This window comes from Motacilla alba, chromosome 1A, assembly GCF_015832195.1.
Source record: "Motacilla alba alba isolate MOTALB_02 chromosome 1A, Motacilla_alba_V1.0_pri, whole genome shotgun sequence".
Classification (NCBI taxonomy): domain Eukaryota; kingdom Metazoa; phylum Chordata; class Aves; order Passeriformes; family Motacillidae; genus Motacilla; species Motacilla alba.
In genome coordinates, this window is record NC_052031.1 from 55,946,499 (window position 1) to 55,974,012 (window position 27,514).

General features: G+C 42.9%; 3 protein-coding genes and 1 long non-coding RNA gene across 4 annotated transcripts; 2 read left to right on the plus strand and 2 right to left on the minus strand.

Moving 5' to 3' along the window:
• Positions 1–820: 820 nt before the first annotated feature.
• Positions 821–10,804, minus strand: TSPO (translocator protein). Its single transcript, XM_038153647.1, has 4 exons — positions 10,603–10,804; positions 4,589–4,789; positions 2,373–2,511; positions 821–1,582 (listed from the first exon to the last, which is right to left on the minus strand). Exons 2-4 carry the CDS (start codon positions 4,774–4,776, stop codon positions 1,406–1,408), a joined length of 504 nt encoding a protein of 167 aa, XP_038009575.1. The 5' UTR covers positions 4,777–4,789; positions 10,603–10,804; the 3' UTR covers positions 821–1,405.
• On the plus strand, positions 2,524–10,596 carry LOC119707956. Its single transcript, XR_005258905.1, has 3 exons — positions 2,524–3,967; positions 5,274–5,364; positions 7,431–10,596. It is a non-coding gene; the product is annotated as an uncharacterized LOC119707956 (long non-coding RNA).
• On the plus strand, positions 10,804–14,508 carry MCAT (malonyl-CoA-acyl carrier protein transacylase). The gene is made up of 4 exons (XM_038153644.1): positions 10,804–11,375; positions 11,474–11,561; positions 11,842–12,059; positions 12,335–14,508. The coding sequence occupies exons 1-4, from the start codon at positions 10,932–10,934 to the stop codon at positions 12,755–12,757; spliced, it is 1,173 nt and encodes a 390-aa protein (XP_038009572.1). The 5' UTR covers positions 10,804–10,931; the 3' UTR covers positions 12,758–14,508.
• On the minus strand, positions 13,098–27,496 carry LOC119707954. The gene is made up of 5 exons (XM_038153646.1): positions 27,360–27,496; positions 20,147–20,283; positions 18,868–18,969; positions 17,762–17,870; positions 13,098–17,591 (listed from the first exon to the last, which is right to left on the minus strand). Exons 2-5 carry the CDS (start codon positions 20,275–20,277, stop codon positions 16,980–16,982), a joined length of 954 nt encoding a protein of 317 aa, XP_038009574.1. The 5' UTR covers positions 20,278–20,283; positions 27,360–27,496; the 3' UTR covers positions 13,098–16,979.
• Positions 27,497–27,514: the final 18 nt, after the last annotated feature.

Below are 27,514 nucleotides of genomic sequence, written 5' to 3' on the forward strand. Positions count from 1 at the left end.
AGGATGTGAGCAGGAGGCAATGTCTGGAGCAGCACAGGAATGCAGAAGCCTAAAGGAATTAAAGGAATTTTGAAAACTTTATAGAAGCCCAAACAGTCTTTGGACTTTAAAGTTTAGGGCCTGAGAGAGAGGTATTTGGCAGTGGGGTGCCTATTTGAAATGAATCTTTCCTAATCTTTCCTCAAATCATGGTCACTTGGCTGAAATTTAGCTATTTTATGTGCAAACTGCAAAAAAAATTCTGCTGCCTGCCATGACATATATATTGTATGGGCAGTAATTATTTAAGCTAATTTGCAGCAATTAGGAGGTGCTTGAGAGGAAAGCACAATTATAAAATTGTGTAAGTGTTCTAAACCTTGCTTCCAACTTTGCAAACATGCAGTACATTGTCCCTCACGATCATGAACATAAAGGAATATTTGAGGCTATTTCAGGCTGGTCTGCAAGAGCCTGCTTTGTTCCACTGACTGGAGCGTAGGCTGGAGAAATAAACTTGGGAAAATCCAGCTGCTGTGGAGGTGAGGCAGAAGGGAGAGTAGGGTTGCACAGCCAGAAGTGATATTTCACACCATGCTGGCCTCCTGCTCAGGGGAACCCAAACTGGTTTGGGCTCCTTACTTAAATTTGATCAAAGAAATGTTGTGATTGGATTCTCACATTTTCTTTATAGGTGCTCTGAATTTCCTGGTTTGTCTTGGCCATTGCAGAGGTGAGGAGATGAGATGAAGGGGCTGTCTTTGCGACTGTAGTATCCTGCTGCCTTCAGTGTTTTTCTGCTCAAAACAATTTAAAATTACACCAGCAAGGAACAAGGTTATTATGTTTACATGTAGTTTAATGCATTTAGCTGAATGCATGTACAGTTCTTCCAAGTGGGAAGGCACAAATTGTTAAAAAGAGCTTGTCTTAAACGTTTTCAGAGTACAATGGCCAGAAGACAAATATCTGGTGGCTGTAGTAGGACATATCATAGCACAAAAGCACTGTGCCTAGTGGTAAATATGAAAGATTCAGGCCACAATCATCCCTGTCACTGATAGGAACACCTTTCTGGAAACTGTTAGCGTATGGCAGGAACATAAGGCTGGAACATTTCTTCCTCTGAACATAAGGAAGTTTGAGTCCCTGCTTTCTTCTGGTAATGGTTACAATGCTGTTGTCATGTAACATACAATACTGGAATAGGGCACTTAACACTTTTCAATCAAGACTTTCTTTTAGTTTGCTATAAAACCCAGTCAGGCATACACCCCTTTGTAGCTTGCCTAGTAAAATTGTATTTGTTTTGTCAACTTGTAAATACCAAAGTTAGGGCAGAAGTAGTTCAGCTAAAAATAAACTAAGGCCATAACTTTATATAAAAAATTATTGTGGGAAAAAAATAGTTTTGGCTGAAAACTGCTTATTCAGATTTTTTCTTGTTGCGATTGTCCTTCCAGATCCGGTAATTGAGTGCAGAAGCCAAGCTTAGCCAAGCTAAATAAGGAACCATCAAATAAGCTGCTATTTTGTTGATGTTGTACCAGGAAGCAGTGGTAGCTGTTGCTGTACCAGTTGTAAGCAGGAGAGTCACCAACCCCTGAAACACAGAAGATGGTTAGTGTTGTTATTGCATTTCCTATGTGTCACTTTCCACCTAGCTCTGGCAAGTATTCTATCCCTCTGTGTGTTAAATCCTTCTCAGAAAACCAGACAGCAGAAAAAGATGATAAATTTCTGCTGAGTTACAAACGACTTTGAGTCATTGAAAGCGTACAAGAAAGGGCATTACAGCGGGGAGCAGAGAGGGAGAATGAAGTCTCTCTCACCCATACCCTCTTTAGTGGGCAGTGAGACACTTCCCAGAGTAAACTGGAGCAAGAAAACCTGTCCAGTTTGTTCATGTCATCTGAAGAGATGAGGTGTGAATGAATCTGTAATGGATTGCAGAGTCTTTCCCTGTTACAGCATTGCATGTACTGCTGTTGTTTTTTTTTATTACCAATTCTTATTTTTGAGAATTGAGTGGTTTCTCTTCAGAGAGCTGCAGAAAATTAATCTTTTCTAAAAGGGGTGTTGATCACCTGAATAATGTTGTAATAAGCTGCTTATCACTGCTGTTTGCCAGAGAAACCTAGGAATTGCAATAAGGTATAAATTTTTGTTTTATAGTCACACAAAGTTCTTACCAAAGGCTAGCAGAAAGCTGCTTGAAATCTTATCAATTTAAGGATGGTCTAGATCTGTAAATTATCTCAGGTGGCTGCTAGCATGCATTAAAGAGAATTTTAGAAAAGTTCTGCAAGCCATATTTTGTATTCAGGCCCATTTTCAGGGAGAAAAGATGATGACACAAACCTTTCATGCTAATACCTTAGTGTTCCACTTACCCATCCCATTTTGTGAGCTCCAAAAAATATTGGAGTCCATGCCCAGTTTAATGCCAGGTTCCCTGCATACAGACCCAGAGGAACCACTGACTTTTCATTGAAGCCCCCCAGTTCTTTCCACACAAGGTAGGAGCCATATCTGCAGAAAGCAAAGGGGAAGTGTCATTCACTACACTGTTTAAATCTACCATACATTCTTGATCCATTAAATAAGTTCAGTGCCGGGATGTAGATTAACTTGGAAGATTGAGAGATCTAAGCCCTACTTGGCAAAGTAACTGACAGCACAGGCTTGATCAGCTGCTCCGGATAACAACATGGAGAGAGAAAAATTCCAGTCATGCCTGAATTCTTACTTTTAAGTGCATAGAAGAGATATCCTACTGCATTTGTCTTTAAAAAAGAATACCATGTTGAAATGGAAACAAGTCTAGAATGCAAACAGTGAAGAAACTTTGTTTTGGTATTGGGACGTGGTGCTTTAAAGATTTTTTAAAAATAAATCCAACCCCAGTTTTTAAGTGTGGTCTTTGCAGGGCAGCCAGGACGAGGGAAGAGACAAGAATCTTGACTCCATTTTTCAGATATTATCATATATGTTATATTAAAAATGCTAAACTAAAACTATACTAAAAGAATAGAGAGAAAGGAATCATCAGAAGGTGAGACAGGAATAGAAGGGAATGAATAACAAAGTCTTATGACTGACCAAGACAGTCTGGACAGCTGGACTGTGATTGGCTATTAATTAGAAGCAACTGCATGAGACCAATCACAGCTCCACCTGTTGCATTCCACAGCAGCAGATAGTCATTGTTTACATTTTGTTCCTGAGGCTTCTCAGCTTCTCAGGGGAAAAAAATCCTGGCAAAAGGATTTTCATAAAATATGTCTGTGACATTTAAGTGGGTGAAATGAATGGCATTGAGTGGGATCCCAAAGCACAGTCGAGTTTGGGGAGTAGGAAGAACCGTTTGGTCACTTTCATTACTTTCACAGGGACTGAACAATGCAGCTTTGCTATTTTGGCAGTTTGACTGCAGAGAATAATGAAAGCAGAATAAAGCTGGGACAAGGTAAGCATTAGAAACTTCCGTTTCCTAAGTGATTTCCAAAGCACAATGTGTGGACTTCAATTTGTTCATACACCTGACTTCAACTTCAGACCAATACTGTTATGTACAAATCTAAGAAGCTAAGTGTCAAGAAAGACAGGTAAGCTTATTAAGTCTTGCTGTTAGTTATTTGTTGCTTTCCATATATTTAAGAGATTCTGGAGGAATGAAATGTCTTGGTCATTCAAGGAATGTGTGTGCATGATGCATTAGAGAAGGCTGGTAGTAAGCATGATCTTTCCACAGGGCTGGATGTGTAATACATAAGCAAGACCATCCACCTTAGGATACACTGATTCTGCCATTACCAAAATAAGTTATGAACTGTCACAATCTGGACTTTAAAGTGTTTAACCTGCTACCCAGATTTGTGGTGAGGAATCCAGACACAGGGTTACAGATTGTGCAATCAACTTGAAGGAAGTTGGGAAAGCCACCCAGCTCTTTTCTCCTTGATAAGAGGCATATTTTTATTCACAGGTCAGTAATGATCTCTTTCAAATGTTAACTCTTCAAATACACAAGTATTCCACTTAAGTAAGTTTAAAAGTACAGTCTGTATGGGGAGAAGGAAAAGAAGAGTCTGGTGGGGAGGGACAGGGCATGAGGCTATAAAAATTACAAAGCTTTTCTGGAAAGAAAATGAAACCAAAATGAGAGAACATGGGAGTGCCAGTCTAGCATTCGGTTTCATCCATTGCATTATTGAGGTCTGTTAGAACAATTCTATCCTAATTTTCCCCACCCCATTTTTTTAAATTTTCTTAAAACTATTGAAGGATATACTTAGAAGAAATCCCAGTGCTGCCTTGCTCCACTGTTTCCAGCTTGGCAGGTCTTCCCCTCAGAATGAATGAGGAAAGCAAATTAATGGCAGCTTTTCAAGCTGCTGCTTTTGATGCAGATACTTCTGCATACAAAATGTCCTATCAAACCCACACATGACTCCTAAAACAAGTTTTTACCTGTTAAAAGAGACAGGTTGACACAGTTTCTTACAAACAGCAGCCACAGGAGTACAGTCATATCCTCTGGTCCAGCATGATACCAAATGCAACTTTGAGATCAGGCCAGTGCCTTAATACAATGTGAAAAACATACCCCATAGATGTATAGAGAGTTCCCCAAACAGGAGCAAACACCCAGTTAGGTGGACACCAGGATGGCTTCTGTAGAGTTTGATACCATGTTGGGATTTCCCTTTTGGTTATATTGCTTCCTAAAAATCCTCCTGCATGTGGCAGGAGTGTGAAACCTACTGCTGGGGCCCAGGCTGGTACCACTTCCATTGAGACAGTGAACCTGAAACAAAACCAAACATTGATTGGCAGAGAACTTTTAAAATGCAACTGCAAAAGTTTCCATTTCTAACACATTTTAAAAATAGGCATGTCAGATCTGATCCACAGCCTGGCGGTGTCACTGAGAGAGACTTCAGCTGAAATGAATAGATCTTGTACCATAATCTTACATGTACCTGTAAAGAAATCTGCCCCTGGGGAGGGGGGAGCCAGAGGGAAGTGGGGCCTTTACTTCTCTCTCAGCTGAGTGCATGAAGATTACTTAATTTTACCTCCAGAAATATCCTCACCAATAAGTATGGCAGAGGAATAAAGCAGTTTGATGTTATATGAACGGCACTTAGAAAATAAATAAATGCAGTAAGAAGTGTGTATTTCTGTATTCACCAAAAAGCCCATTCTCTCAATGAAGTGGCAGAGCCAAGGAAGAAAAGAGCATGTGCTTTCCTGTGCTCAAGCAAAATAATGTGAGATATTGTCTGCAGGATGCTCAGCGGGAGCCAGAGGGATGTGAATCAGTAGCAGACACTTGAGAAGCTGCCTTGGAACACAAACACCAGGGAGGACAATGAGAAGGTACTTAAATGATATTTTGCTAAACAAGGAAGGTGTTTGGATACATGGGGCTCCTTCATGAGGCGTTCAGTCAGTTGCAGCAATTGTTGCCAAGCCCATTACATTTGCTTACAGAAGTAGGGCTAAGTAATGCTTTGCTCTGCTGGGCCATGCTGCTTTAGTTAGGGTACAGGCAGCAGGAAAACCAGCAAGCAAGGAAGGAGGAAAAAGCTTCATTGCAAATTTTCTGGCCAAGGGCCAAACGCTACAGAAGAGCTGTGCTTAGTTTACTGAAATGTAAACATGAGAGCTACAATAAAAAAAAGGGCAGAACTGAAAGATGTTTTTTCAAATATACAGTAGGCAAATACACCCAATTCCTGTTCATTTGTTATGCAGGAGAGAGATTATGAGAAACTGCAGCGGTGGGGAAAGAGCAACTGCAGAAGGCACAGGAGAGAAAATAAAGTTTTAGATCAATGAGCATTTCAGAGAAAAGTCAGAGAAAAGTGCCATATTGATACTGTCTTGAGTGTTGTGTTTCCCTGGATTTCAAAGCTTCTATTGCTTTAGCCATGACTGCTGGGATGAGGAGGTGGGGAGTGGGGAAGAGGAAATCCTACTTGTGACAGATGTGCTTAAACTGATAGGAAATGGCACAGATGAGGTTGCATTGTCACACCTCTGACCTGGTGAATTTCTGTTTGGAGATGAGGGTAAGCTTGGGCAGCAAGAAAGTTCTTGCATTATGGTTTTTGTTCCTGCACTCAGGGCTCTGCCCACACAGATTTAATGTGATATTTCAGTGGCTGGGACCACAATGCAGTTTGCATGAGATCAAGAGAAACCCTGATGATAGAAGCAGAGTAGAGTTTTGAAGGCAGACTGAGCATGGAGGGACTGGTAAGACACACAGGATGAGAAATGTTGAGAGGGGTAAACAAGAAAGGGCAGGTAGGCCTGGGCTGTGGGCTTGAGGGAAGTTCACAATGAATAGAAATACATACAAAAAAGGCAGCAGACAGAGCCATCAGAGATACAAGTCAAGGTCAAAAACCAAAGAAAAGACTGAATAGGTGAAAAGAGCCAAGCAGGGAAGAAATTCAGAACAGAGGCTGGGGAGAAGGAGGTGGTACTCTGCTGTGATAGGACCATTTGGGTCTTGGGTGGAGGATGGACAAGGGAGGGAGGAAAAATCTGCAGGGCTCATTGCTGCCATACTTCTGCCTAGTGGATTCCACTTATGAGGAAGCAACTTAAGTGAAGCAGAGGAGTTCCCCTGTTCTCCTGCACTTAGATCTGTGCTGTTATTTCCCAAGGAAGCAGGCTGCCAGCTGCCATGTGCACAACTTGTTATCCCCACTGACAGCGTGAAAGGCTCTACTTTTACTGGGATGTGAAGCAAGTGCTGTGTGCAGGAGCAACAAGGTGTAGTGGGAATAAGAGCTCAAAGCACAGTGATTCTTTTTGGCTGCCTTCAGATGAGTAATTCCCAAAGGTTAAGTTAGACATTGAAAGTTAATAAGATCTCACTAATTTTTAACCCTTTTGCTTTGCCGACAGGGAGGCCAGGCTTAGCTCTCTACACGCTGTGATATGTGCAACTCCAGAGTGGCTGCCAAATACTATTTTTTCAAAAGTGATAAGCAAGAACCCAAAGGGCTTTATGCTTTATTTGCATGTTAACAATATAAGGGTGGTCTCCTCACAGCATTCAGCAACAGACTTTGTCAGGGGTTCTGTCAACTTCCTCCCAGGGAGCAAAGTCTGAAAGTGTTCTGTAAGCTGAAAGTGCTAAATAATATAAAATTGAAACAATACTGCTCTGTGGCAGTCATTAGTGAATAAATGATGTACCCATACATGTTGGAAGAAGAATACTGAAGTAATTCTTAAGAGAAAGAAAACCAGACAGGCAAATAGAAACAGGGAAGGGGCAAAGCAAAGAGAGAAGTGAAGCCACTCATGCACAGCAAAGGGGAGGAAATAGAAATTAAGAGATTGAGCATACTGGCTGGAACTGAATTTTGGTGTCCCAGTCTTTTAACTCCTATTGCTATTAACTAATTATGTGCTGTATTTTCTAGTTGTATCTCTCAGGATTTCCCAATCATGGCAAAATACTCTATCTTGCAAGGAGAAGGAGGAATGAAACCATGCAGCAAGGTGTGCTGGCAGCAAGACCACAGCTGTCCATCAGCAGTGGGAGTTCCTGTGTTTTCATTCCCAAGAAATTAAATACTGCTATCAACTTTCCACAAAAAAGCACAGGTAACTCAGGAAACAGCATGGAAGAAGCCACATCTATCTGTGTCTGGTTACCTGAAGCAGGTCTTTAGCAAAATAATGAGTAAAAGACAAGATGCACTGGAGAGTCTGTGCACTGGCCAATGCTCCAGTCTTTGTTTACCTGTGCAATGTTTACAGACAACCTGTACATTTTCTAAAAGTAATGTGAGCACAGAGGTTCATCAGCCCTGCCTTCCCTTCAGAGTACAGCTGATGATCTGAAATGAATCAGTGAGAACTTGAACACCATAGACTTGCTAGCACAGCCCCACTGGCTGCAGCAGCATTACTCAACATAAAAATAATAACTACTTTCCCAATCGTATCCCACCCAGATCCAGGGTGAGTTGCACAATATTCTTGCACCCTCATTTTCATACTGAAGAATGCTGGATGTCTGTGAATGATATCTGCAGTGTACCCAGCAGCTATCTGCCTCTAAGAACCATCAAGATTGGAAATATTTTCTTCTCACACACACTTAACTTGTTTATTTCTTTTCCACTTTTTATCTCTGCCCTACAACATATTCTTTATCATGCTGCCCCTTTTCTGTTTAGCCCTAGTGTGACTTCAGCCAGTTCCAGCAGTGTAGTGAGGGCTTCTTTGCTTTACATACATGTTAGAATAATTATTCTAAGTATTCAAAATATCTGACTCACCCGAAGTTAGTTCCAGCTACATAAAGAAAAAGGAGAAATAAAGGGGGAAAACACTGCAGTAGTTAAACTTGCTGCCTAATGGGCTTCTCTCTGCTGTTTTTCTATGGTGGCATAACATGAAGAAAATACTACCAGAAGCTTTCTGTGTCCTCTTTCTGGAAAAAACACTGTGCACCCAAAGAAAGGGATGGGCTGCTCAGTGGGGGGGATTAGATATTTCATGACAGAGCAGTTGGATTGCTTCAGCCTGATGAAAAATGAACTGAAACACTTCTTTGCCTTGAGGAGGTCTCTGAAAGACAGGTGCCTTTCCCTCCTTGGGGCATTTTGTCAGCAGGAAGGAGAAGGAAGGTAGGAAAGGAGAATTGCTTTCATCCCATTTTCTTACACCCCACTGCTGGTAATACTTCTGATTAGTTCCATTCATGTGCAGCTTGGGGCTGGCTACCCAATCACATGGGGCTTAAAAATCGCATTAAAAACACAAACAAAAATCTCTCAGCAGGGCTAAATCACCCTGGCTGCCCTGGGGTTCCCAGTGCCCAGTGTTTGGAGATGGACTGACAAAGCTGGGACCATACCATGGAAGGGGGTCCCCAAAACACATACTCTCCCTCTCATCCTCTACCATACATTTTTTAAGGGCAAATAAGGCTCTGCCCAGGTCTGAGACACAGCATGCAAATTTTCCCCAGGAAGAAAGCTTTTTCCCAAGATAGCTGTCTGAAAAATTAAAGACAATATACTTAATTTATATTGATAAACTATTTATGTGTGTTGTGGGTTTAATTCCTGGGAAGCTGCAACACTAAAATCAAATTTATATCACAGCCTATGACAAAAAATACAGCTACCACAAAAAAAAAAGCAGGCTATGTAATCTCAAGTAATAGAGAGACTTCAAACAATAAATGTTATAGGATATAAATAGAATAGAAATATCTAATAAGTGTATAACATATGTTTATAATATCTATTTAGAATTTTTAAAAATACGGTATTTATTGAAGACTATAATGCAAGGTGTACAGATGGAAACAAAAAAATCTCACTCCCCAGTGAGATTTCAACATGGCAGAGCACAAGTTGTGCAAATAAACATATGATTTATGCACATACAGGGAACTGAAATGCATACTGGAGCAAGATTTTTGCTGGGAGAATTTGCTATTTACTCTCAATCTCTTCTCATTGATGCTTATGTTACAGGTAGAGGCAGCCTTGGGCTGGGATATGATCACATATATGTCATATATTTCCTATGTTACTGCCCATACATTTCAGCTAACTTGAGCAGCTCACTTCCAGGTATTTTACCTGGAGGCTGACACAAATGGAAGAAATCATCTTACAAAACAGCACAGAGAATAGAAAAGGGAGAAAAATAAAAAGTCAACGTAATGTCCTGCTATTATGACACATTTTTCTTCTCCCAAGCCGTACTTACAGTCTGTTTTACTGAGCTGCTCTGACTCAATGCTTGATACTGTTTCACACCCTTACTTCATGCAAAGACGTTACACAATTGCAACTCCGGCACGCCAACTTTCGCTTTAAAAAAAAATAATCTTAGCGTTGAACGCTCCAATTATATCACAGTGCATTTTGGGCTGATTTATAAGCATCACTCAAAAACTCGGAATTGAAAACCAAAGCCCTTTCTACCCTTAAAGAAATGTTCCTCGGCGACATTGAAGAAGACTCCTTTAGTTAAATAGCAGCGTCAAAACTTCTCCCGAGTGCCGAGAGCGAATGTGCCCCGTGGGCGCGGCAAAGCCGCCGGCCCGGTGAGACCAACGGAACATGTTCTGCCCTTCTGAGGTGCGCGCACAGCTGTCAGCCACTGAAAAGCTCGTGTTCCGGATCAAAATTAAGAACAAGCTTCAGAGCTTGGTGGTTTGGTTTGTTTATTTTAAAGCACTTTCCATGCTAAACACCGGAAAAGCCAAGAGTGTTTGCCCAAGTCCTGTCCGCCCGTGAGCGGGGCCCGCCCCGCCCGTCTCCATCCAGCACCGCAGGTCCCGTCCTGCCCGGGGGATCCCGGCTGGCCGGCACGGGGCTGTCACCAGCAGCAGGGAGCGGGATCGCTCCCTCAACCCTCTCCGCCGACCCGCGGGGGAGGGGGAGCCAAGGGCGCCCGGGGCGCGGCGGGGTCCCGTTGGCGGCAGCGCTCCGGGAGCGCCGGGACCCGGGCGGGTTCGGGCGGCACCTCCGGCGAGCAGCCGGGCCTCGCTTCTGGCCTGCGCCGCCCTTCGGGCTCCCCGTCCTATCCCACCCAGAGCCATGCCGCGGGCAGCGCCGGCGTTACCTCCTCCTGTGCCGCGCTCCTGCTGCCACCGGTCGCGCCTGCTCTGCCCGGGCAGCCAAGCGCCGCCCCCGGGGCCGCGCGGACTCCCCTACCCCGGGGCGGGCTCTGGGCGGGCGGAGGCGCCTGGCGCGGGCCGGGCCCAGGGTGGTGCGCTGGGCTGAGGGCGGCGAGCGCCGGGGCGACCTGACCGATCTTCCTCGTTCCCTCCCCCCCTTCCTCCCTTCCCCCCTTCCTCCCTTCCCGTCCCTTTTGCCGGCGCCCGGCCCGGCAGCGACTGCCGGCGGGGGCCGTCCTGTTCCCGTGGCAACGCCCGTTCCCGGGCGGCGGCCATGGGCGGCTGGGCTGCAGCGCCATGGCGGCTTGGTGGCTGCAGCGGGCGCGGCGGCCTCCGCGGCGCTGCGCGGCGGTGGGGCAGCTCCCGCCCCGGCGCTGGGGACCGGGCGGCGACCCTGAGCGACCTCCTGCAGAGCTCGGTGGTGGCCGAGGAGCCGGGCGCGGCGGTGGCGAGGCGGGAGCGGCGGTGCCCCCGGGAGGGCACGGTGCTGCTCTTTCCGGGGCAGGGCAGCCAGTTCGTGGGGATGTGCCGCGGGCTGCAGCAGTACCCCGGCGTGCGGGACATGTACCGCCTGGCCGAGAAGGTGCTGGGCTACGACCTGCTCTCCCTCTGCCTGGAGGGGCCGCGGGACGCGCTGGACCGCACCCAGCACTGCCAGCCCGCCGTGTTCGTCGCCTCCCTGGCCGCCGTGGAGAAGCTCAACCACCTGCAGCCTGAAGTGAGGGGCCGTGTTGGTCGCGGGGGGTCGGGGGTGGCGGCGCTTTGGGCCTGCCCCGCGGTGCGGCTGAGGCGGCGCTTGGCTCTGTGTCCTCGCAGGTCGTGGAGCGCTGCGTGGCGGCCGCCGGCTACAGCGTGGGGGAGTTCGCGGCGCTGGTCTTCGCTGGAGCCCTGGGCTTTGCCGAAGGTGCCTGCGGGACGTGCGGAACTCCCTGCTAGGATCTCCCAGCCCGGGCCTGTGCTGTTTCCAAAGCGTTGCCTGTTATCACTGTGTCCCTCCCGCTTTTTATTTTTATTTTTATTTTTAATTAGAGGAGAAATTTTACTTTCTACTTCGACTGTTCGCTTTAACGTGTGTAATACGGCATTAAAAGCATTGACATTTCACGACGAGTGAACAACTGCCCTTTCTTGCGCGCAGGTGCCCGCGCTCACATTTACGCAGCATTCTCTGTTTCTCTCCGTAGCGCTGTACGCGGTGAAAGTGCGCGCCGAAGCCATGCAAAGGGCGTCGGAAGCTGTCCCCAGTGGAATGCTCTCGGTCGTCGGCCGGCGAGAGGCAAATTACAAATTTGCCTGCCTGGAAGCCCGTAAACACTGTGAATTGCTGGGTATAGAGAACCCCGTGTGCACAGTTTCAAACTATTTGTTTCCAGACAGCAGAGTCATTGCAGGACATTTACAGGTATTGCTTCAGAGTAACTATTCCTTCCGTTGAACTGAGCATTTCACTTTTTAAAAACTCTTACTTTGCACTTCTGTGTGGGTGTTACGTATGGCCTTAGTTTGTCCAAACAAAAGTATTTGATCTGTGGGGTTTTTTTCCCCCCCCCCGGCATGTGTTCATTGTTGGGTAGGGAAAGGAATCCCTTTATCGCAGTAAGTCTGATGAGGTGATTCTTGTGGGGTGACTGAGAAAACCTTTGTTGTGCAAGACTCACTTCTCTCTCTCTTTTATAGGCTTTGGAGTTTTTGCAGGAGAATGCCAGAAAATATTATTTTAAACGTACAAAAATGCTTCCAGTCAGTGGGGCTTTTCATACCAGACTTATGGAACCAGCAGTAGAGCCACTGGCTGAAGTCCTAAAATCAATTGAAATTCAAAAACCGCTGCTCTGTGTGTATTCCAATGTCGATGGCAAAAAGTACATGCACTCAAAACACATTCAGAAGCTGTTAGTGAAGCAGGTGGTGTCACCTGTTCTGTGGGAGCAGACCATGCATTCAGTGTATGAAAGAAAGCAAGGAACAGAATTTCCTTACACGTATGAAGTGGGGCCCGGGAATCAACTAGGAGCCATTCTCAAACAATGTAATTTAAAGGCCTGGAAACAATATAAACATGTAGATGCTCTGGAAGATGAGAAAGCAGCAGAGACCTAAATAACCTTTTGTGAAAAATCCACACAACTCAGTTTTTTTCTGATTTAAAACTTTGTGCTCCCAAAAGAGGAAGTCTTAAACATTCATGGCTTCTCATGATGTAAAGAGCACTATGTGCGTAATTGCAATGAACATGTTCCTCGGGTGTGGAAAAGGGAGAGCAAAGTTTGGCTCTTCCATCTGTGCTGGGACTGCAAAGCTCAATGAACAGGCCAAGTAGCACTGTTTGGCCTCAATCTTGCAAGCAACTTTCCCTCTTGGGTGTTTTGGTTTGTTTTGGTTTGGTGTTTTGGTTTTGGTTTTTGGTTTTTTGTTTGTTTGTTTGTTTTGTTTTTTGTGGTTGTTTGGTTTTGTTTGGTTGTTTTTTGGGGGAGTTTTATGGATGTGGATTCAGGTTCCAGTTGGTACCCTTGGTGTCCGGTGCAGGGATCTGCAGGAATGCAGGGGTTGCTGGCTTCAGGTTGTGGAGGGCTCTGCTCTAGGCTGGAGGGTGCATTTAGAGGAGCCATTTGTTGGGAGGGCTTTCAGTGTGTTGATGTTCCCATTTTCTTACTCAGCTGGCTTATGGGATGTTCATCTATGTAAAATTCTCTTACTCTGTGTCCACATTGCCAGGTAGCAGCTGAGTGAGACAGATGATGTTACTAGAAACATTATTTTCTTAAGGTTAAACTATAAATAAACTGAAGCTTTTCTTGCTGTTTTTAATGCTTTGGGGTGCATCATTATTGGCTCTGTCCACATGTGGATGGAAGCAACTTTCCCTCCAGTTGCCCAATGCCACACTGGTTGTGCTAAGTTACACAAGAAATGTTCATTGGGAAAAAAAGCTTTACAAAAATATTATGTACATTTCCTGGCAGCAGGAAGCGATGAGCTGGAGAGCAGAAGGTTGTCCCAAACCCTCCTGGAAAGAGCTTCCCATTACCCAGTTTGTATTTTTTATTTTGGTATTTTAATGCTGTATTTAACAGATAGAAAAAAAATTAGGATATATTACTTAAATCAAAGGACTGACAGCATCTTCCATAATGTATTATGAAATGCAGGAGAACTTCCAATTACAGTTCCAATCATTCTGTAACTTCACATTTATGACAGGGAGAGTGAAATAAAAACACTGGCCCTTATTATCATTGCTAAGTGGGCTGTATTATTAAACAGTTCTTTTGTGGACTGCAGCTGGCAGCTGTGCCTGCCCTCACAGTACAAATTCCACTTTAAGCATGTGTAAACATTAACAATTAGTAAAGTACTGCAGTTTTTCAGCGTCACCATTCAGCTGGTGAAAATGAAGATGCTGATGATTAAAGGTTGGAAAAACTGTAAAGAAAATTATTTCAGTGAAGGTTCCTGTGTAACAGGTAAGGTGTTAATTATTCAGAAAAGCATACCAAAATCTTCAGTTAGAATTATTGGTTAGAATATTGCCAACTAAATCCTATTCATATTATTAAACACTGGATTGTCCTGTGTTAGAGGTTTCTGACCGCACCTTGTAGGACCAAATGCAGTGTTGATGACTTTCAAACCAGCTTTTATGGTAGTTGAAACTGAGCGTGGTATGTTGGTGGCACTAATTTTAGTGCTTTGAAAGTTCTAGACTTTCTTAATTATTTAACTTTTCTGAGGAAATGTTGGAGACCTGTTTTCTATTTGCAGTGTTCTTGCCATATTTTTTTTCCTTTTTTTCCCCCTCATTTCACATTGTTGTACACTTTGCTGGGAATTAAAGTTCTTTCAGAAATCCATGCTAGAAATCTCTTGTTTGCAAAAAACTGATAACCTTTGCAATTTTGTCAGCTGAAGAATGCTGAAGGGAAATCTGTATCATAAGAGCATTCTAATGTTGTGGGTCTTGTTTAATTAGTGAGAAGAAGGACCCATCACCACTGTTGGGTGTTTGCTTTTCTTCTGTGCGGTGGTTGAGCCAAGGCTGCTCCTCAGTGAGCTTTGTGTCTCCAAAACCAGAAGCCAGAGGGAATCATGCTCTTGTGCTGATGTTGCAATTCCTAGGAGCAGAGGAAGTGTGATGGAGATGTTTGTACCTCTGTATGGAGAGTGTTCAGGGCTTGATTTTGTGTGGTGCCCATCAGCACAGCCTCACCTCACGTGTACTGTAACATTGCCTGTGCCTGGGCAGAGAGTGCCCAAGTAATTACAAGTCCTGGATCTCACAGCATTTCTTTAATGCTCTTGCTCCTCTATCCCCTCTGCTTCTGGAAACTGAATGTCTGAGAGGTGAGAAACCAGTGTGGCTCCTTCGCCTATGAACAAGCATAACAGGATGTGGAAGAAAATCAAGTGCCATAAATGCTGTCACATATGAGGAAGTGTGCAGTGAAAAAAAGCAGAATTAACGTTGCGTCCCCTGAGTCACTGGGGCTGTGACCAAAGGATTAACTAACTGTGTTCCACAGGTGAAACAGGAGCCTGGCACCGACTGCTCCCTGCTACTCCAGTTAGTGCTGATTGCTGTGGCTTTTGATGCCATTTGCTTTGTGTTTCACTTGTTTCTTTGCTGGGATTGAATTTTGTATTCCTTGAGACTCTGTTTTGCTCCATACATGCTGGATGATGAAATTCCCCTCTCTTGTGATTCAACACAAGAGTGGGAAAAAGCAGTCACCCCACAAAGGTCTTGGATAAAATAGGCAGTGAAGAGTCTCCTGTTCATCATTGCTCCCCTGTGCATAAACGTTATTTATCTAGAAATAATTTTTTTATAGTATTAAATTGATTCAGCTGGGAAGAGTCAATTTTTTTCACAGCTGGTACTTTTATTACACACGAATAGTTCATTTATTAGACCCTCCTGATGTTAAATTTTACTCTTTGCTAAATAATAACTTTAACATATTTTTCTATCACACTGCTATTATAGAGCTCAATAGAACAGTCAATTCATTGATAAAACTTTAGTCTGTTTTTTTGGCTATGTGGGCCATCTTCTGGCCTGTGTGTGACTCCAGTTCCAGGTGCGTGAACTGTCCTTTTCTAGAAAAAACTTGCCGACCTGCTGCTGAAGGGCACATCAGCTTGAGAGCATTTTGGAAAAATGTGGCACTGGAATATATGCTGCTGCTTGAATTTCTAGGGTATGCTGGAGCCATCACCCTTTATATTCCTTCTTTGCCTGCTTTCCTTTTGCTCTGTATTTCAAGTCATTCAAAGATATTTCAAAATCCTTTGCAAGAAACAGTCAAATGAAATAGTTTAGTCAAGCTTCAATTTTTTTTCCCAGAAACATTTTTTGAGATGGGCAGTTAGCATCATAATGGGATTTAGGCACCATTCATTAAAGAGAGGAAGCATGTTCATCAACATGCTTAAATCTGGCTGGATTTGGCATTTGTCTTCTTAAAGAGGGGTTTCAATTCCTTGTCTGATTTAAAGCAGAGACTCAAACTTGAAACTCCAACTTCTCTGATGAGTGCTTAGATCACAAATCCATTGAATATTGCATTTTCCTGTTTTAAAAGGGTAGGAGTTGCTTTTCTGGGCAAAAAGCAGGCATCCCCTGTGCTGAGGGGAATATCCAAACCACAGAGCTGCACTTTCATTTTCTCTCATTGAGAGAGTCTATAGCTGGATACTGAAAACCAGATTCAACAATAAAAAGAAAAGATGCGCTCAGATACAGAGAGAATAACCAGGCACAAATGGGAGATGTTGAGAGAGGAAAAATTCAGCTGTGCCCTAATGGCGACCCAAGGATTCCAGGAGGGTGACACCTTGGCCATCTCCACCCTGTAAGTTGTGCTCATGTTCCCCTCAGGCTTCTATTCCCTCCAAGCATGTGCCTCACAAAAAGATACGCATCCTCTGAGAAAATCCCTTCTCAGAATCCATCAATTCTCGGGTTTTGTTCTGGGCAGCTCCTAGTTTTACTTTGAAAAGGGGCAGAAGATACTGCCATTAATGTGTGATAGCAGAGACTTGGAAAATAAAGCAGACACTGCAAAAGGTTTGAAGCAACAATTTAATTTTTAAAAAGTATTATGGTTTTAATCTTTACTATTGCTTTTACAGTGTTAAAATTTAAAGGATGGCCAGCATGCCTTCAGTTTTCTTCACATCGAGAATCTCTTTAACAAACTCATTTATAGGAAATAGACACTTTATATTGCATTAAAATAAACACAAAAAGGACAGACTTTCTAGTTGCCTGGAGTCACATTTCAAAACTAGCAAGTCAGGCAGTTATCCAGCAACAACCTCCTTATTTTAAAAGTTTTTTCTTTAAAAAAGATATGAAACAGCAGTGACCCAGCACTCGCCTAGGTTTAAATATTAAAGAGATTTTTATCAGTGTAAATTTGAAAAACAAACCAGCTGCCACCACTGCGGTGTTAGTGATGTTGGTCAGTGTCCAGCAATGACCTCCTGTGGTAATTCTGTGTGCTAATTCTACAGTCCATAATTCATGGCCCACCAAAAGGCAGCAACAAGCAAGGCTGCAGGCACCAGCTTCTGGCAGAGGCACCTGACAGGAAGCCTGCAAGTCTGTGGGAAGTAAGGGGTTGGTAATTAGAAAACAAGCAGCAAAAAGAAGGTGCAAGGAAACTAAAAGAGTGCCCATGTGGGAGGTCAGTGTGGGTCTGAGATCATGGTCCGGTTCTGCTGCAGAAATGCAGAGGGGGTCAGTTTTACTGGGGGCTCCAGGCACTAAAGAAATCCTCCTCTCTTCTCTGGGTATGTACTGCTGGCAGCAGCTCTGCTCATCTCCCCAGGGAGACCCTTCCAGCATCTGATAGTGGCAGGTGCCTCTCCTCTGAACAAAACCCCACAAGTTGTCTGGGATTTGGGTACTCTTTAAATGAGAAATTTCAGCCTAAAGAGAAAAAAAAAAAAAAAGGGCACTGAGGGGGTACCAACAAACTAAGGGATAAACCCCAGCCTGAAGCCACATGATTTGCTTCACTCCCTGACATTACAAGGGAGTCAGGTGTTCCTGTTGCCTACGTGCCAACAAAAAGGTGGGAGAAAAGGGAGAGAGCGTACCCAGCCTCCATAGCCAGTGATCCACTTTGTCCAGTTACTGCTCACATCTCCACAGCTTCTTGTAACACTTTTAATAACATTCCATGTCTGGAAAACACTGATAGCAACCCTGATGATTTAAACAAAGCAAAGAAAGCATGAGGATATAAAATTTATTCTAAAACATGGCAAATAAAATAGCAATGTTTAGGAAACAAAAACCAACAAAACAATACCCAAACAAAAACCTTTAGTACATACCTTCCTAAAAGTGTATGTGTACATGTATATTTCTCTAAATATTTAGGAAGTAGACCTTTGAAATCTAAAGATAATTTAGGTTCAGAATTAAGTGATAAAGTGACAATCTTTGTGGTTGTTTCAAACTTAGAAGAGCATAACCCAGTGAGAGATGTTTATGTCTGATGAATCAGGACAGCAGGACAGCAATACAAGACTGACACAGCAATGCTACAGGCTCTCTCTGGAGTGTGAATCCATCTTTGCTGAGGTGAAAGGTGTATACAAATGTTATATACAGATATATTTATAGGTTATGTTACACAGCTGTAATTGAACTGTATTCTGGTAGGTCCGCAGTGAGTGACCATCCCTTCCCAAGAAGCAAAGAGAAAATAAGGTAGAGTACCTGGGGCTTCAGACACAGCTGAGTATCTCATGTCAGGACACTGCTGCATGTCAGTTAATAACTATTCAGGACAACCCTTCAGCTCACAGCAGATAAAAGGCAGTTCAAACTAGTTGCAGCCATGTTTTCTTGGATGTGCATGGGTAAGTTATTGCACATGCAGTAACATGTTAATCCCACACTGTGCTGCAGGTCTCTCATCATTCAGTTGTGCTTAAAATTGTGTCTAAAGTAACTGTGCCCCTGAGGAATTTGAAATAGCAAAACACTATTTAAGTCTTTCAACTTTAAATGGCTGTAGTCCATTGAAACAACTTACACTTTACATTATTACAAAGCTTTTCCTTGTAAAAGAAGCTGCTTTGCTTTTCTATGTTCTGTATGAGGCAGCAGTAGCAGCAATAAATATTTTGTATACAAAAACATTCTTGTTTGTCTAACATGATTATTAAAAGGATCTGCCAATAAGGTAACTTACACTCGTGCCAGATGAAGCAGTGTTTCTTCTAATGTCCTGTGGTACCTCCTGTTAAATTCATCCCCGATCAGGGCCAGCTGATGGCCAACCTGAGTAGCTGAGCTGCAAGGCAGTCAGGATGTGCACGTTAGAGGAGAACCCTGCAACAGCAATTCTCTAAAGCACTCTGCAAAAGTCAGGTAATGTTATTGCCCCAACAGCTGGGCTAAACTGGGAATGTGAAACTAAAATGTTACGGGAGGTTTGTTTCCCATTATTTATGAGTTTATTGATTAAGTATTTTAGGCCCATACATGAAGTGTTTTGATGTTTTCATAGAAGCTGCATATTTGGCACTTTTGAAAAAACATGTTGATGTTTTAGGTGTTTCATTTCTTTATATAAGACAATGGGATTCTGGTTTGAGGTTTCTGATTGTCCCGCTCCCTTCCCCACCAAGTCAAAATACTGAAACTGCCTTCACTTCAAACCTTTCAAGATATTTCATCTTACAAAAATGTTGGCTTTGTCATCCAACAGATTTACTCCAATGAGTTCCACTGTGCAGTGTGGGTCTCCAGCTACTGGGTGGTACAAACTGACCAAAACTTTAAGGCTTTTAGGGAGGTCCTGGGATATAAAGAAACTTGAACATCTGTGGCACATATTGATGCTAAAAACTGGTTATGCTTTCCTGATGAAAATTTCCCATTAGGCTTCTCTTAGACATGTGATTTTGTTCTAGTAGAAAAATGATATGAATATACATTTTTTAATTTTAATTTGCATTTCTGCTGAGATCTGTTTACCAGATCTGCTAAATAGTAAGTAGGCTTAAGAGCTTAATTCTAGAGTCTGCTGAAAAAAAACCCCTTGGGTTTGGTCAGTCCACCTACAAAAAACCACCAGAAAAACCACATAAAGGAATTTTCACAGATGGGGGAGAAAGGCAACCTCTGACTCTTATACTGGAAAAAATGTATACATGGGATTAAGAAAAACCCAAGGCAGCACTACTAGTTTGTTGTAAGTGGCATCTGGAGAATTATGTAAAAATGGCTTCTTCAGCTGCTTGCTGTAACAGGTGGGTCTCTAATAATGAGGCATATCTGTGCCCCTGTGCAAGATAAAAACTACAGACATTTAATGCAGCATAATCTTGCACAGTCAGTGTTAAGCACTGTTAAGTGCATACAATTTCCAGTAGTATGCACTATGATTACTTGGCTTAGCAGTTTTCTGTAAAGTCTGGCACTTTGTACTTGGGGAGGACAGAAGGAGTATTAATGTAATGTGATACCTGATATTAAACTCCATTTGCTCTGTGGTGTCTGGAATTGTTTGGAGGTTACTGTAGGTTTCCTCTTCTGGTGCTCCATTAGGATAGCTGGAGAGGACAAAGTGCCTGGGGGTTCTTCTGATTTGAGACATCTTACTCTGCAACAAGTCATGAAAGACAACCTCAGGGCTTCATGTTATGCAAGGTATTTTCAGTTTAGGTGGAAATTGTTTAAAGTGCTCTTAAAATTACTCTTTTTACTTATGCAGTCAGATCACGAGTGTTTCTAAGATAAATATTTTAAGAGTAGACAAAGGAAAGTTTCAGTGACCCAGCAGATGTCCAGCAATTCAAACATAGAGCATTTAGATGGCTGCTACTTTATACTGGCTCAAAACAACCCAGAAATTGGAAAATCTTGATAAATATAACTAGTGTAGACAAGTATAGTTTCTCAGTAGTTTCACTTAGTACAAGATGTTTTCCTATATTGTTTGCAACAATTGGCCTGGCATTAAATCACTCTAACCCATGGAGAACCCCAGGCAGCAAAGTACCTAAAACAAACAGATTTTCCTAAGTCTAATTCAGGTCCAAATTTACACATGTTCTTCAGCTGGAGGCTACCGCCATGGAAATTACAAAGATGTTTAGAATCTAGGGTTTTAAATATAACCAGAGTTCTGAAAGTTCTGAAAAGCTGTGTAGTTTAGCCATGACAAAGAGAAGCTGGGATCAGGTCCATCTGAATTTTATTACACCAGCTTTGAGGGGAGCTGTGTGACCCAACCCTCTTTCTAAGAGGAAATACCACAGCCTTCCTTCCAAGGGAGCACCTATCTGAATGTATTTTACAGGTGAGCTAAAAGGCTCTTTTAATTCAGATAATATTTTTTTTAAAAGAGACAGTAGTTTTAGGTGCTGTATTTGCTTCAAAAGATGCCCTGTCCCGTTTTAAATGCTTCCTTTATGTATTGCTGTGTTTCTCTCTCTTCCATCCAAAAAAAAAATCAGGAAAAAAAGGGTGATGTCCATAGAGGAACTTTGTGCATTCCAGCACCATGCCTGATTTCCACATACCCAGTCACCCCAAGGGCTTTGTAACTCTGAATCAGGTGCCAAGGCTTCATACACACACCGGAGTGAAGCCGTATCACATTAAATCATTCCATATTCACTGGAGCAGATACTTGAACGGATCTTCCCTTTCCCAAGGCAACATTTAGACCAGTGGGTTACTAGGCATAGTGGTGGCCAAGGGCAGATCATGTTACCACAAGTGCATCCCTGTCCCTTTCTAGTGCAAGGTCCAATGTGACACTACTGCAGTACGGCCTGGGTGACCCAGGGCATCTCCTGGTTTGAGAACTCCACCAGAGCTTGGGCAGGAGCTCCAAGGTGTCCTGTAGATTCATGAAAGGGAAACTGGGAATGGCAGAGCAGGGTTTGGAGGATCCCAGGGATGCTGAAGTACTCCCTTGAACATTTCAAGTGTCAGTTCTCTGGATGCAGTTAATCTCAGTAGGCTGCATAGAGAAACAGTCAAAGCACACAGTGCTGGACTTTTGGAGGTTGAGCAAGCCAACTATTTGGCTGACACGTACAAAGTAAACATCTAGGGATATAGTGGTGTACTCCTGTAGCCTGTGGGTACCAAAGGAAATGTATTAATTGTGTTTCTTCACAGTTCAGAAAGTTGTTAGAAGTTATCTAGTAAAACAAGTGCTATAGTGGATAAAATGTAGTAAGACCAAGCACAAAAGGTCAGCTGTCTCCTGCACATGTATTACTATTTTTAGCTTTCACAATGACATAGTGAGGGAAAAAATAATTTTTTAAAAGTATTTTCTTTTTCTCTTTTTTTTCTTCTTCATTTCTAGACTCGATGCTAGTTTCACATTCACAGGCCATACAACGGAAATGTCTATATCTGTGTGAGAGGAAAACTGTGTCCTGAAATAGACCTATAATAAGTCAATAGTACAGAACTCAGATATGTAAACAAACCATACAATACCATAACAAAAGCCCAAAGTGCAACATATGCTACCTCACACCTGTTACCATGATAATACCTTCATCCCACAGGCTAAAAAAGAGTTGTTGGGTCATGCTCTCCATAGCTCAGCTGCAGCCTTGCATGTTGGCCTTGCCCACCAAGCTGTCTCAATGCAAGGTCCAGCCAGCAAGGAGGGGTGCTCAAATGTATTTTACAGGATAGGCAGTACTGAGGCAAAGGTAGTCTGGGAGGGTGACTGTCTTGAAGGTGTACAGGATGGGTCTAATTTCATTTCAGAGCAAAGCTTAGCAATTATCTTCATGAGAATTACCTGTCTTGAGGCCATTTATTGGCTTCTGTCATCATTTTTTAAAAAATCCGGATGTATAGATGTAATATAGAAATGCACACAAAAGCTACGTTAATATGGACCTGTTGTGTTCCTCAGGTCTGGATCTGTGCAGAGCTGATCAAGAGGAGCATGCATTGTTCTCCACAGCATGATGTGTTAATCTTCTACCATCCATCTCACCCTTCCCTTCTTTCTCTTATTTATACAGAAAGAAGAGGCAAACTGATTTTGGTTTACAGAAAACCAAAGAGGTTGTACATGTTTGTGAGTAATTGCTTGTGATTCAGAGAGTAAGTGTCCGCCTCACACCTCTGAGGAGGCATTGGCATGACCCCATGACAGCAACAGAGATAATTTCCAAACAAGCAACCAGATCAAAAAGCTCAAGCTTCCCCGTAAAGCTTTGACTGAGCATGCTTAAAGCTTAGTTTCAATGGTAAAATGCCTTCAGCAGAATAAATAATGTATTTCAAGTCAAATACATACTTAATGTTCTGATGAAAAGAGGTCTAGATCCAAATTTTAAAAACACCTCTCCAAATGCCTAATTATATGATGGAAATTATGGCAATTTATGAACACAAGATTGATTGAATAATGAAGCATCTTCAGTAGAAAGATTATGTTGATTATTTCTTTACTTTGCATAGTCAGGTTGGTTTTATTTGTGAGGGTGTTTTTTAATCTAGCAAAAGAGAACATTGCTAAACCAGGCAAGCCAGCAGGTGAGCTGGGGAAAACAGAAGGATCTGAAATTTACTTGTAGTCAGTTCAATTAGATTTGCTGTGTTAACAGATTTTAAGACAGGCACAATGATTCTTTAGTACAATGCACTAAATGCATTAGTTATAGTTTTATATTATCCTTATGTATTTCACAACTTATCAATGCAGTTTATGTGCACTTTATGTCTTACACATACAACCTTACATATTTTATGTAGATGTGACACTGTAAAGCTATAAATATAACAATATATTATTTACTATGTTTTAAAACTGGTTATGAAAACAGAAAACCACTACTGATAATTTAATTCCAGTGTTCAGGCTCAAAATTCCCAGCACCTGCCTACATAAATATGGATTGACAGACAGGACCCTCATCCTTTACCCCCACAGTATCAAAGCCTATCTCAAACTGCTTCAGATTCTACCAGCTGCCCATGCAAACTACATTTAAATGAAAAAGAAATAGAGGCTTGGTTGTTTGCATATGTATCTTTAATCCATAGCCACCTCTTTCAAAACATGACATCATCCTCACGGCTGCAAGCACAAATCTCTGTGTTATTTTACAAGGACAAGTCTTTGACATAGCGACAGAAGATTAAGAGCTAGTTAAGGTTTCAGAGAAACAGCAATATTTGGCATGCAGGAATATACACTTTAAAATCTCGGGCATTTTTTTGTTTGGTTTTCTTTAGGCTCTCCTGTGACCTCTGTCAATGAACAGCACTTGCCCTCCACTTCTGGCCCTCTTCACTTGCAGGCCAGATGCTGTGAGCCATGGGCAACGCACAGGCCGTGGGTACCAAGAGATTCCTGCCCCTTCCCTCACAGTGACACCTGCCTTTGGAACCACCACAGCTCTGGGCAAAATGTTGCAAAATGTAACCACCAGCAACTTGAGCTTCTCTTAGAAAGATGAGAGGTTAAGTCATTGTTACTCATTTTGTGCAGGTTAGTTAACCCAGGGTGCTGGATGGATTCTTAAATCAGTATTGGGTCAAGGAGCAAAGATAAATTAATTCTTTGTCTCCTACCATGTTCTCAGTCAGCTTAACATCAATGACCTTGGAGACTGTTTACACAAAACACTTCTTAATATTGCCTCAAACAGCTATTAAGGGACATTTTGTAAATCTAAAAAATACACACTGTACTTTTTACATTTTACTTCATTTCTGGTTTTATGCTCAGTAAGTTAGTATGATAACATGCCTCCACTGGGAATGTAAAAGATGTTTTCTTACCTCAAAACAGAATAGGAATTAAGCATTTGATTATATTTAAACATAAAAAAATGTGCTCCTAAGCAAGTTCTATAACCTCAGTAGCAAGAGAAATGTATACAGCAGACTTTAAATGGAGGAAACCTTTACCGCAAAGAGCACACACAGATCTGTTGTATTTCAGTCTCTACTGAAAATGTTTAAGGGGCTCTGATTGAGTCAAGACTTCAAGAACTTCAAGTTTTTTTTATGTATCATCAGCATTTCCATGTTGTCTGTTAGAGCAATGAGAGAGCACCAGTCCTTACTGTGACAGAGATTGTGACTGCAGAGAACAAGAGCTTTCCACCTTAAAGAGTACATAGCACAGTTATGTCTGCATTAAAAAGCCATAATTTGATATGCCTATAAAGAATCATTTTCATTAAAGAGTCTACAGATTCCTTCAGTGCTCACAAACCTATTTCAATGGCTTCTAAACTGAAAAAGGAGCAAGGGATGTCTGCTTCTATCAAAATGAACACATTAAGTTCCCAAGAGGTTTCAAGGGAAGAGCTAAGAACATTGACAATAAGAATATATTGATACCGCAGTGAAACTATTCTAATAAAAAAACCCCAAACCACACACACATTCTGCCAGGCTCTGTTCTGGGGTTTTTTTTTGTGATAGCGCCGCCTATCTCAGGGATATCTACTTGCTGATAAGGAGTTAAGGTTTAGATTGAGTCAGATTCTGCCCTAACATTTACATTTCCTTTTCAAAATATCTTCTGCCCTTTGTACTTCTCTATCTCACCAAAAGGTCAAGATTCTTATATAATAAATAAGAACTTGCTTAAAATTGATTATTGAATTGCACGGCCAAGTTGTTGGAGGTAAGTATGACAATATGTATGGTTCAATAATCTATGAACGGAAAAATTTTTCTTTGTTTCCATTTACTCCAAAATTTTGTGTCTTAGATTTTTTTTTATTTTTGAAAGTTCCTAAAATAAACTATTCAGACAGAAAAGTTATTATTGGTGTTCAAAAAAGTTTGTGCAAAACTCATAATTATTAATACAGTTACATAGTAAAATCTGAGTCTTAATTTTAAGATGTGTTCAATCACATTAAAAATTAAAATCTGAAGTACTTTACAGACCTTGTTCAACCACTCCATCCACTCGGAGGGTAAAGTACCTGCAGTGAACCTGCTTGCATCCTCAGCAGATAGATTATGGGATTCATGCCTTGATATTAAATGTAGAATTCAAGGATGCTGGTCACCAAGGTCATAACCTATAAAAATACTGAGGCAGATGCTGAGCTTTAATGGACCAAATAACATTTTTAATTTAAACCTGATAATTCATAATATTAAAAAGCTGGCACACTTGGGAGAGCCATGGGCTGCATTCTCCCTCACCTGGTCCCCTGAGCACTGCACAGCACCCACACTGTCACCTTGCACCTCCAGCCTGTCCCTTTAGCGACACTTTACTGGACTTGCGGTCAGAAAACTCATCATCTTCTAAGACTTTTGGTGGCATCTTCTACAGGTGCCTCTGGAATCCCAATTACTGCTGCCATATTGGGAAGGTGAGAGAAACTGTTGGTATGCAAGGACAGTGTGACTGTGAATCAAAGAACTCAAATTTATCTCAGTATTGATGCTGTCCTTGTTCTGAACATCAGTATAGAGAATTAAAATGCCATGCTGTTTGCAGTTTTACTTAGATTACTTGTATTGGGTCAAGCTCACAGTTCCTATTCTACTCCCACCAGCTCTTGCTTTGCCCAGCAGGCTGTTACCCTGCAGAAGCTGAGTACATTCCATTTTTTTTAGTCTGCTCTAAATGGTCTTATGATCAATGGCCTATTGATACAGAAATCCTTAAAAAGAACTACCACAGACACCTACCTAACAGGAGAAGTCGGCAATTTTGGTAAATTTCTTTTTTCAGAGAGATTGTGTCTCTACAGAGGTGACATTTTTACATCAGAAGATATCAAACACCTTGCATGAAGACTGATTTTCTTCTTCATTATACTCACTGCCAACTCTCATTCAGCTGACATGCATTAAATGAAAAAAAAATTAATGTGCTCACAATATTTTAATTCAAAATAACTTTGTGCAAGTACCTGTGACAGAAAATGACAATGGAATCTACTCTGTCTTCCTGTTATACATGTGTCTGTCTTTCTGCTATGGCCTTGAGAAGCAACCTCAGGCTAACACCTTCCACTTAAACACCTCAAAATCTGTTTAATCACAGAACTCCCCACACTGATGAAATCACTCCCTGTAAAATGACTTAAACGTTACTGAGTATACGCTGCTGTACAGATTTCTGTATCCATCTCTGCTGTTGCACATCATTCCTGCTATCAACAGCACCATTTTAAACATACACAGATATAGTAAACGAATTATTCAGGGATATTTTATGTTTAACTCTGGCATATCTTGCTACATATCTTGGACTAATTTTGAGGGCTTATTTCCTGCTTTGCTAAGAGTGAAAGTACACGCACTCCGCTCTTCATTTGCTTAGAACACCGTAGTTGAGTACAAAGCTCACGGGTGCTCGCAGCATCCTTCGGAGGGACACAGGTCCCTGGCCGGGGCCGAGCAGCCGGGGCCGGACGCTTCCCCGCCCGCGGGCACAGCGTCCATCCTCGCCCGCCGCGCTTGTTACAGGGCATCGATCCCGCCTCCCGGAGCCGAAGATGCGGAGGTGCTGCCCGTGTAACCCCCCGGGGCACGCTGCGGGGCCGGGCGCGCAGGTGAGGCGGCGGGTCCCGGCACTGCCGGCAGCCCTCGGCACCCCGCAGCGCCCCGGGAGTGCAGCCTGGGTCTGCCCGGAGAGCCCGGCCGGGTTCCACCCGCTCCCCCGGCGGAAAGGCGCCGCCTGTGTCCCTCCGGGACCCCGCCGCTCACCTGGGCCCGCAGTCCCCGCCGCGTCGCGGGCACACAGCAGCGTCAGCAGAGGGGGCTCCCCGCGCCCCCCGCGCCGGCCGCTCACGGCGCTGATCCTGCCCGACTGCCCCTTTTGTCCGCCCGCGCCCCGCCCCGGCCCGGCCGCGCCGCGCCGC

Bases quoted from the DNA above. Each gene is read 5' to 3' on its own strand.
- TSPO (XM_038153647.1), bottom strand. From the start codon at position 4,776: ATGGAAGTGGTACCAGCCTGGGCCCCAGCAGTAGGTTTCACACTCCTG. The intron at 2,512-4,588 runs GTATGTTTTTCA...TGCTTTCTGCAG, and splicing joins ACTCTCTATACATCTATGGG to ATATGGCTCCTACCTTGTGT. The intron at 1,583-2,372 runs GTAAGTGGAACA...TCTGTGTTTCAG, and splicing joins GAGCTCACAAAATGGGATGG to GGGTTGGTGACTCTCCTGCT.
- MCAT (XM_038153644.1), top strand. From the start codon at position 10,932: ATGGGCGGCTGGGCTGCAGCGCCATGGCGGCTTGGTGGCTGCAGCGGG. The intron at 11,376-11,473 runs GTGAGGGGCCGT...GTGTCCTCGCAG, and splicing joins TCAACCACCTGCAGCCTGAA to GTCGTGGAGCGCTGCGTGGC. The intron at 12,060-12,334 runs GTATTGCTTCAG...TCTCTTTTATAG, and splicing joins TCATTGCAGGACATTTACAG to GCTTTGGAGTTTTTGCAGGA.
- LOC119707954 (XM_038153646.1), bottom strand. From the start codon at position 20,277: ATGTCTCAAATCAGAAGAACCCCCAGGCACTTTGTCCTCTCCAGCTAT. The intron at 17,871-18,867 runs GTAAGTTACCTT...TTAAATCATCAG, and splicing joins CTGCTTCATCTGGCACGAGT to GGTTGCTATCAGTGTTTTCC. The intron at 17,592-17,761 runs GTACGCTCTCTC...TTTTCTCTTTAG, and splicing joins TCACTGGCTATGGAGGCTGG to GCTGAAATTTCTCATTTAAA.